Raw genomic sequence first — 10,869 nt, 5'->3', positions numbered from 1 at the left:
CGTTCGGTGGAGAGACGATGAACATTGAGAGCGATTTTCTTTATTTTTTTAAAATTTTTAATAATACTTTACAAAGAATCCCACGCGTTTTGATTGACAGGGGTTGAAGGTTTGAAGCATGCTTTAAATGAAAGTAAGGAGAATTTGCTTGAATTAATAATTAATGGGTATTTTAGGAATAATGGTGGGTGTGAAAATAGGATTGTGTTTTTCAAATTTACATGGTGGGTGGGAAGATAAGGTGGGTGGGGATAAGATTGGAGGGTGGAAATAGCAGCACTCTAACAGAAAGATTGATGACATGTATGAAAGTTGTAAGAAAATCAACTTTGTATGTGCGACTGAGATGAAAAAAATTTGATGTATCGAACTCTAAAAGTCAGTAAACTTTACCGTAGTAAATCGAAAATTACCCTAGAAAGAATATCCCCGTAGGATCCCAACATTCCGTACATCAACAAACAAGAAAACAAAAACAAAGACACATTACAGTAAAGACTTACAAAACAAAAAAAATTCCCAACTTCCTATGAAATTACTCCAGTCTCTATCCAGCAATTGATATCACAACATTCTGCCTTCCCCCGATGCCAGTGTTTATGGCACTCATTTTTCTTGTTGCCACCACAATCTATCTCCTCCCAAGTCGAGATTCTAGTTTAACTTTGCTTTGCAATTGCATCCTCAGAGTCATGAATAAATCATACACTTTTCCTTGCACCAAAAAAAATCACAATTAATAATAACTGCCTTCGGCTTTCTTGTTCTCCCTCTCCTCTCTCTTTTTTTTTATTTTTTTTCCTTTTCCTTTTTTAATGTGAAGGCTTATTCCTTCTTTTCTATTGCTTGTGAATGAAGGATCATGAATGGACATGTTTCGTGAACAAGGATTACAACCTTCTCTGTCTTCCTGTAATCTGCCATGACCATGAAGAGACCGATGTCCTGCAATTCGGCTTAAGCCGCAATATGCTGATATCAATGATCATACATTAGGAGGTGATGGGGAGGCACTAGTTGGATAGACTGAAGGTGTCCAGGCATAGATGAGCAAGCCAATTACAAGAATAATGGTTCCAGAAACAAAGCCTGTCGGCAACGAGGCTGCAACACCTAGGTACGGTAGCGGCAATGTGAAGACGTATACAGATATTGGCACTGCACGATGCCAACATACAAATTTGATTAATTCACTGAACAAATTACAAGAGGTAAATATATTAAACTTTGCAATGTTTTCATTAAGGATTTTGTTGCTATTTGCTCATGATTTTACCTAACGGGAAATCTGAACTCCAAATAAAAGCTAATAACCCTCCAACTTTTCAAAAATCCTTCCCTTCATTCTAGAAGTATTTGTTTAATATATATGCCAAAGGGCTAGAGAGGTCTGCCTTTTATGAGTTCAGTATCTTTAAGGCTCAACAACCCAAATGCACAATGCATGCTGAGCATCAACCATTTACGACTGACCCATCTTTCAGCTTCGTGGAAAACCAACCACACAAACCAAGCCAAAATTTCAGATTCCCATTTTTCATGCACCAGCTGTGATAGTTGCTTGCTGCAATACCTTTCGCATGGAATTTTCACTTTAAATTCTTTTTACTATTTTTTTGTTTATTTTTATTTCGCAGCTTTTTCATATATAAGTTACTTCAGTAAAATTGACATACCTGAAAATGTTGATGCGAGGGAAGATACCACCGCAGAAGATATCTTGAGAAGATGCAGCAATGATATGTTAAAACCCATGTTGACAACAACAAACAGCAAAGGAAGTAAGGGGGCACCATCGCATCCTGTGGCAAGCCAAAGTTGAATGTAATCAAATTATGCACTTAAATTGCAGTGTAAAGATTACTATAAGGGGCCAAACCCCACTCTTGTTACAGCCTTACTATCCTCTACATTATTTCGGGATGTAAACTACTTGAAGACTTTATTATTTTGGGTTGTAACCTACTCATGTTAGGAAATCAGGCCCTTAATCTACTGGAGAGAACAAGTTTAACGCGATCGAGAAACAAAAAAAGTAAACCAATCACACAAACAACACAAGAACTTACAAGGCTCACTCAATATGAGCTATCCCAGGGTTTCTATAAGATTCTCACTGTCAAAGAAGGAGAAACAGTTACAACCACTCAAGTGTTTTCCTCACACTCACTCATAATTAGGGTTCCTACGATCATCAATACTGCTCCCTAGTGGTGACCGATCGGACACCACCTTGGTTACCAGTTGGTTTTTTCAGTAGCTCGCTCTTTGTTGAGTTGCACATTGACATATACATGCATTTCATTTCAAATTTGCACATCAACAAATTTTAAATCTGAATAAAGAATGCAGGATAAGCTGATATGAGATTTAGTATAACAAATAAATTCAAAGGCTTGTAAAGAAAATACCACTAACTAGTATTTAAATGAATTCAAATTAACTGTAGAAGAGAAGGTCAGAGATATATCTTACCATTTGATAAGGTACCCACATTTAGAAAGCAAGCTGCACCGTCTTTGAGATAGTTTGGCAGTTGACCAAATGGAATACCCCATAATTTGGACAAAAAAGGTAAGAGAAGGCATATAAATATTGCCTGCAATTCATATAGACAACAATATTTGGCTTTCACTTAAATTTGATAATGGAAGACAACATAAAAAGATGAACACAACACAACTTTGAAACACCCAACAATCTGAATTTCAACTCGTTGCTTGATACTTACTTGAAAAGCAGACCCAAAGGAATTTACAACAAATAGGTCCACCGAACTTCCCTGTAACAGGTTGGATGTAACAAAAATTCTTAGATTAAAAATAACCCCCAAAAAAAATCACAAATTTAATACAATTTCATTGTGCATATATAATTTTTTGTTGAGCTGCTTTTTAATCTCAAAGAAGGAGAAAAAAATAATATTTTCATTCAATATCTATCCCTATTCCCTACAAGCATGTAAAACATCTTAAAATTCCAAATTATGTCATTGATTTTTAGTCTTGGTTTCAGTGGTAATCTTATTCATCTAAGTTATATCCTTTATCTTACTTGTTGCTTCCCAATCCTTCAGAAAGCAGAAGTTACAAGCTTACAACTGATCTAGGAACATACTGACGAAAACTGTGTATAGCCGGTTGTACCTTTAATTGCTGACGAGCATCCAGAAAAATTACTTCCTACAAAATGATAAAAAGTTTCCTGTTACAGAGAATGTAATACAACGTCAAAAAGTAGAAAAGTTACATAACCATTAGAAATTTTACAACCTTCAGCACTGTATCAGCTGCTTGGAACAAAAATGAAACTATCATGAGAAGACTCCAAAATATACCAGCTTCTTTTAATGAATGTCCAGCACTAGATCCACTTCAGAGAGAGAAAATGGTAAGTCCTTGACATGCTAACATTGACAATCATAATGCACATACCAAAGAGGAACCCAAATTCTAGCTGACTGGTTTTTTCAGAGAAAAAAAGTAAAAATATCATCTCATGAAGTAAATCATGATAGACTGGTTATTTTTCTAAAATATAAAGTTTGGCCGTTACTTAGTGAGACCATCAACTACTTATGTGGCCATAAAAACATAGGAGGGAGAAAGTTCATAACTTTGTTGTTGTGGTTACTAGGATTTTCTTCCAGTCCAAAAGCTATCAAGGATTGCTTCCAAGTTTCCCATGAATTACCAAGGTGAACATTTGGCTATAATTGGAAAAGGTATTTAATATCAACTGTCAACCTTTCGGAAAGGATCTAATAATCACCAGTGATGCCCAAGGCCCCTCAATGCAGCACTGATCATGTTGATTTCATTGTGTGACCAATGCAATTAACATCGTGTAGTGATCTGGGACATCCCGACATCCCACAATTGAAAATCCACCTATAGTACATGCGTGTCTGTCTGTCTGTCTGTTTCAACTTCGTTAACATATTTTCGTTTTCTTTTTTGCAGTGTAAGATGCTTGAACCCAAACAGTAACTGAGCAACAGAAACTATGCAATGGCGCCTACACTCACAGCAGCGTAACTAACGGACGTTAACAGCCCTAACAAGTTTTGAACTCTTAACAGGGTTTGACTAGTTTTTCAGAAGGGAAAATTCCTGAACCCAATCAACAACAGAATCTACGCAATGGCTTGCCTTCATACCAGTGTACTCAACAGTCTTAACGAGTTTTGAATTCTCAGCACGTCTGAACTAGTCTTTTAGAATGTAAACTACACCGTGAGATCACTACGACCAAAATCAGCATCCATGGGGAAGCTGCACTTTGATAACACTGTTTCAATGTTTTTTCTCTCTCAGTCAACCTATGTCACTCAAATTTCACAATTCTTAGAGGAACAAATTGTTCAGGTTGACACAGAAAAAACTAAATGAATATAGTTTAGAGACAAGCATCATCTTAAGGTCATAAGTATAAATAAAAAGACGTTTAAGTATATGGCTTACCTCGCTACAGTTATGATTACACCAATGGCTACAAAACAGCACCCCAAAAGTTGATTGACCTTATATCTCCTTCCAAGGAAAATAATTGACAGGAGAATTTGCCAAACAAGAAACGTCTGCAGAATAAGTACAGGAATATTTTAAACATCCAACTTTCAGTATTCTTGTACTGGCATCAAGCCACGTCATTTATTGGAAATATCTATAGAGATTTGGTACAAAGAGTCCCCTTCTATCGACAGAGCTCCCAAATAAGTTTAGGATCCCTAGTGGGGCCCACTCTGCACTGTATTTCAACAATCCAAACTGTCTATTTTTCAAGTCTTCATTCATAGATCATCCTTAGAAAAAAGTATACAATTTTGAAGCCATTAAGACATCTAATTGTGATCCCTCCATTGAAGCTCACTCTATTATTAATAGGTTGTATTGTATATAGATATAATGATATATTCTGATTGTAAGGAATGCATCAACTCCAATTAATTGATCTAAAAAAAATGCGGTATTTAAACATCTACAGCTGCATTTATTTATCTTTTTTTTTCTTTCAAATTTTCTATAAAGCATGGCATCATCTAGTTGGATAATCACCTCATTTGTTCAAACCACATTGTGCTAGCTTAAGAAATTCAGAGATACACTCGTTTCAGGAAACACAGTATAACTAGAGCACCAGAACAGAATTTCACATATAACAACAAACAGTTGTATTCGAAAGCATGCACTGAAACCGGATTACCTGAGACAAAACTGGAATTGATGCTCCAGAAAGAATTGCTGATTAAAGGAAAAGAAAATAAAGTGAGGAATGATATTTGCGTATGAAGCTTTAAGTATAACAGACTAAAATCCTCAGTATAAATCAGCTATTTCTGTAACCATAAAAAAAGATTAATCTAGCAGAAATTAGGCATGGCATCCACAGAATTAAAAACATGTAAACCTGTTTATAATACTGAAACCAAAAACATAAAACAGAACTCATGAAGAGTCTACAAAGCTTGCATAAGAAGGGCCAATATTCAGCAATTAACAGGTTTGGGGTTACATGGTGTTCAAAATGAGGAGTGCACTAGAACTAGTACAGAAAATGATTGTTGGAGACGTTTTAATTATGTACCCACATATAACTCAGAGAAGTTCCTGATGGTCATTTAGAAATGAAAAAAATCCCAAGATTATAAGCGTTGAAAGAAAGCAAAATTGAAATGCATTAGGTAATATTAAAAACGTTACCTCCAGCTGCCATTCCAGTAGCAGCACCAAGAGCTTCCAAGAGGCCAACAGCAAGAAATGGAGCTTTTGGCATGGAAAGCATCTCATCTGTGACAATACCAGCACGGTACCGGAGATACAAGACTGAGAAATATACAATTACATATCTGAGAAACAAAATTAAAAGGCAGCGACTGAAGTTAGTCCATGGTATTGGAGCCTTGGAGGGTTTCTTGTACACCTTCCTTTAATCAATGCCATTAATAAAACAAAAACTCGAAAGAGAAGGAAACAGATAAAGAAGTAAAGTGGCAAGAAATGTGCTCCATCTATATACTTCTAATTTTCAATTAATCAATGCCTATAAATAGATGCTCAAGAAGTAGAAATAAATAAATTTCTTCTCTAAACATCTATTTATAGGTTTACAATGATAGGCATTTAACCCATACAAGAAATGTGCTCCATCTACTTCTAATTTATATATTATTTGTTTGTATAAAAAAAAAATTATTCATGTTTGTGACAATGCAATTACGAATTTTACTTATCTTTCCATTTTCTTATGTACATTTTCCTTATTATTAAACAAAATTATATTTTCAAAGATGAAAAATTAGATATGGCGTGATTGGTTTTGACCAGCAGTCCAAAAAGTGGTTAGTGACCTAATCTCTATGAGAGATTCACAAGTAGATGATTCTATTTCTAAAGAACTATCTAATGACCTCTCCTGCGTTTACTTATATATGGTTATGAAAATCAATACAATTCATGACTTCTCATGCATTTACTAACACATAAGGAATCAAAAATTATGTAGGTTCTATATTAAATCCAATACATGAAAAACATGAATAGGGGGAGTAGTTGATCATATACTAATTTCTTCTCTTCCAAATATAACTTTCCCCATTCCAAGTAAACATGTCATAAAAAACTATCTATGTCGAATTTGAAAGTTAACTTTCTTTGATTCCAAAAGATAAATGGCACAAATTTTGTGCAATTAAAATTAAGAAACATTAAAAATATTTGAAAATGTAATATTTCTATTGTAGTTATAGTATTATTGTTATTTATATCATTCTAACAAATTCAAAAATTTATAAAAAAAATGTGTGTATTAAACATGGAGAATGCGTACATACGTGTATGTATGTACAACATTTGATTATAAAAAAAAAATTAAAAGTATTTTATACCCAAAAAAAAATCAAAATATTTATGTAAAGGACATATTATACACAATTTTTTTTAATACAAATGATAGTGTAAACTACAAAGAAACGGGGGTTTCTAACACATACACTACAAGGGTATTATGGGAGTTCAAACCTGAGACCACTAGTCTTTAAGTAAAAGACTTTTTCCACTAGCTAGATAGATATTATACACAAATTTAATAACACACAAAGTGCCCGGTATATGACTTGAAGGAATCAACAAATTCTTTTTTCTTTTTTTTTGAGAAAAAGAAACCAAAAACAGAATGTTGAAAATTTATTTCGAAAATGAAATTATGACTGGTGTTAGATATCCTAAACTTTTTTTTGTTTTTTTTGCCGACCACAAAACTGAAAAGCACAAAGAAACGAAAAGGACAGTGGGCAGCTCCTCGTGCACCCACATGACACTCAAAAATCATAGAATCAAATCTAACCAAAAAAGAAGGGCAGGTAATGATAACATCTCTCCCTTGTGAGAATCTAGGTGTAAACAAGATCCGTGGTTTGGATTCAAGTTAGGCCCACCCCTACATGTTCACTTTCGCAGCGTCTACTCCTTTATCCGCCCTTTTAGTTTTAAAATAGAAAAAGAAAGAAAGACCAAATTCATTTGTCTAAAAGGCAGCTGTGAGTTATGCAAATTGTCCTCTTGCACTCGAGTTCGATCACTTTCCATATATTACAATACAGTAGTTTAGAATATCAACTTGTCAAAAAAAAAAAAATTCATTTCTCTAAGTTCCAAATAAAGAAAATAAATAGAAAAAATTAATAATTCCAAACAGTTTAGAACTTAGAATTTACCAGAGAGCGATGAGAATAGGGGTTCAAACAATGAAACAAAATAGTCTTTTGAATTTGGGCTCATAAAGTTTTAAAATTTTATGTTTTGGCATCTAATGCTTATGGGTGTCATGATAAAACCAAAAATGTACTTGCTTTTAGACGCTACATCTACGTCATGCGTTATACTTAAGTTCCATTTATGAAGGAAAAAAGCTAAAAGACAAAACACGAATAGCGATCTTCTACCAACTAGCTATTGGTTTAGTGCTGCTTATCTCTCGAGATGTTAAAAGAGATCTCAAGTTCGATTTCCTCGCTACTCTCATGATGAATCTCTTATTGTTTGGAATTATAAATGCAATAATGTGAGGCAATGTAGCTATCATTACACAAGTATAGTGATGATGGTCCATCAAATATCGAGCTGCTTGCTAATTATCATAGTGCAGGGACTATGCATCTTATAGTGGATCGTGCAATGTCCACAGCTAGCACAAATAGCAAAATACTCAAAAAGTAAAAAAGCATAAATTTCATTACCAGGAAAAAATAAAAACAAAAAAAATCATAAATTTGTATAATTCTTGCTGAAATTATATATTTTCTAAACAAATGTGATCTAATAATGGAAATGTCAATCCCTATTTATTTTATTTTTTTGAACAAAATGATATTCTAAATTACTCTAGTTTGTAGAAAGAAGCATCAAACTTGAGTGAACTATTTTGGTCGACTAACCCAATTCACGTTTGCTCTCCCTATTTATAAGTCAAGCGCAATTGACACTAGTCAAGTGTAACACGTAAACACAATCGAGCGATGTGACAATTGGGGTGTGCAAGTAAAAGACAGAAAGAGGAGAATTTGTAGTGTGTAAAACATGAAAAAGGAGAGATGGACAAGTCCAATTTGGATCCAACAAGGAAGTCACATCACTCAAATCACAAGTGGACAAGTAAAAATAATTGTAAAAAAAACCCACCAAGTTTATCTGACGTGATTCTCCGACCAAAACCTTTCATCCAGGCCTCCGAATTACGAACGGCCCAGATTATTATTTCTACACCATCCACGTTAAAAGTTTTCCTAAAGTTTTTTCGTACCGAAAATTTATATTATTTTTCTTTATTCATTTTGGTCTGTCTCAATCCAAGACATTATTGGTTTCCGCCGGTGGGGTGTTGGGTGCTGTGACGGGATGGTTCATTGGGTCGGGTACCGTATAGTGGTGTTCTGGGCCCCGGGTAGAAAATGAGACCAGGGATGGGCCTTGTATGAGACGAAACGGTGTCGCTCAACATAATAGCGAGACAATTATTTGAGGCGGAATATCTGAATTTAGTTACAAGGCGGGCTCACTAGGTGTCCTAATCAACTGGTCTAACTCATATCTTCTTTAAGACGAGCATTGTTATTATTTAAATTTAAAGTGTAGGAAATTTTTTGTAACCTAACCCCATCCCCTCAGTCAACTCCGGCGACTCCTTCCCCCGACGCTGGAAGTTGGCTGGTTTCCTTTTTCTCATGTAATTTAATATGGGGGCAAATTAGGAAGTTGAAGGCGCCAAACTTTGGTGTTGGGTGCGAAAAGAAGATTGTTGGGTTCGTATTATTGTTGCTAAACGGTCAACTAATTAGCCTCGAAACCAGCAAATCTCGGATGACCAATGGCTGAGTCACCAAAACGCCAATCGGAATTTAAAACTAATTTCTAAGTAGCAAAAATGAAGACAAACTCATAAAAATAATAAAATAATCAGTTAGATAGAGAGGCGGTGTTGGTGGAAGTACCCGAAAGTGGCGAGCTGAGCGAGAAAGAAAGGGTAGTGCTTGAGAGGAACCAAGGCCAGCTTATAGAGCACCCGATTGCCTACACCCAGAACCACCGTAACCGCCGCTGCAACCGCCACGTCCACCCTCCGATCCTGACTCCTCTCTCCTTCCTGCTCCACCGTCCGATACTCCCCCACCGCGTACGAGCACGGCCCCGCCTTCGAGCTCTCCGTTCCATCTCCCCCGTCCAATCGATCCCACGCTCCTCCTGGTCCCGCCGCTTCCACCGCCCACACCACCGGCCGCAAATGCTTAGACGGTGTAGTCCGGAGGACGATTTCTGGCCGTTGATTCCCGCGGAATCTGCGGGGGAGACGCGGGATCTCCCAAGCTCGCGGATGTTCCCGGATCCTAATAGGTCGGTCCGGAGCTCCGGCGCCGGCCCATACCCGGCGGATACACGACATCATTACAGAGATTGTAATTTGACAAATATTTTTCCGTGTAAATTTCCGTACACCAAGACAAAATGTGAGAGGTGCTTGTTGTCTCGAGCTCTCAAATGATTTGTGAGGGGGCTGTTGTTTAAAACGGCTTCGAATCCTGATCAAACGTACAAAATAATAAATAAAAAAAAGCTAGGAATCTAGAAGCTGGGGAGTGATTAGATACGGTCGGTTCTACTTGAAACCCGACACCTGCGTTTTGACCATTTGTCTGGTCCACGAAATTGAGAAGTAGGTGAGAACCTTGGCCCGTTTCCAAATCACCTGGGTGTTATTCTTTTTTATATTTTTTTGGGGGGGGGATAAGGAGGACTGGTTTAAATTACAGGAATATAATTTGAGAGCACTGAAAAAACATATATGCCTATATATATACCATAGCGTAAGGTGTTTGGCTGCGGTGCATGCATGGTTGCTTTAGAATAATCATAAATACAAATCATTATACTTGCGTGCGGAAGTCTTCTTTCCATCACAAGCCTTCAGTGACGAAGAATTTTTGAGAGAATGAGCAATGTTAAAAGACTAAAAGGTAAAATTAATAAAAAAAAATTAATAAAAAATTAATAATTTAAACAATACTACGTTCAGTGACCAAGAATTTTTGAGAGAATGAGCAAGGTTAAAACACTAAAGGTAAAATTAATAAAAAAAATTAATAATTTAAACAATACTAATGTTATTCGTAATTAAAATAAATAAGACTAATTGACTATAGTCTATTTTGTATATCAATTAATATGCACAAAATTCATGTTACACAATTATTTATCAAAATTCATATCAAATATGAATAAAATGCATGTCAATTACACAGTTAGTCTATTAAAATTCATATGAAATCATCCATTAATCTAACCAAAATCAATACCAATTAATCCAATCCAAAGTATA

General features: G+C 35.7%; 1 protein-coding gene across 1 annotated transcript; it reads right to left on the bottom strand.

Moving 5' to 3' along the window:
- Positions 1–342: 342 nt before the first annotated feature.
- CLT1 (CRT (chloroquine-resistance transporter)-like transporter 1) lies at positions 343–10,170 on the bottom strand. The gene is made up of 10 exons (XM_021950924.2): positions 9,488–10,170; positions 5,703–5,848; positions 5,206–5,243; positions 4,464–4,579; positions 3,273–3,372; positions 3,147–3,182; positions 2,732–2,782; positions 2,476–2,599; positions 1,677–1,802; positions 343–1,158 (listed from the first exon to the last, which is right to left on the bottom strand). Exons 1-10 carry the CDS (start codon positions 9,937–9,939, stop codon positions 986–988), a joined length of 1,362 nt encoding a protein of 453 aa, XP_021806616.1. The 5' UTR covers positions 9,940–10,170; the 3' UTR covers positions 343–985.
- Positions 10,171–10,869: the final 699 nt, after the last annotated feature.

The sequence above is a fragment of the Prunus avium genome, chromosome 4, assembly GCF_965620075.1.
Source record: "Prunus avium chromosome 4, drPruAviu1.hap1.1, whole genome shotgun sequence".
NCBI classification, from domain to species: Eukaryota; Viridiplantae; Streptophyta; class Magnoliopsida; order Rosales; family Rosaceae; genus Prunus; species Prunus avium.
This window is presented reverse-complemented; position numbering and strand designations above follow the sequence as displayed.

What these genes read in the sequence shown, in the direction of transcription:
- CLT1 (XM_021950924.2), bottom strand. Translation starts at nt 9,939, where the DNA reads ATGATGTCGTGTATCCGCCGGGTATGGGCCGGCGCCGGAGCTCCGGAC. An exon ending in ATGCTCGTCAGCAATTAAAG is followed by an intron (nt 2,783 to 3,146) that starts GTACAACCGGCT and finishes AACCTGTTACAG; the next exon opens with GGAAGTTCGGTGGACCTATT. An exon ending in TGTGGGTACCTTATCAAATG is followed by an intron (nt 1,803 to 2,475) that starts GTAAGATATATC and finishes GGCTTGCCACAG; the next exon opens with GATGCGATGGTGCCCCCTTA.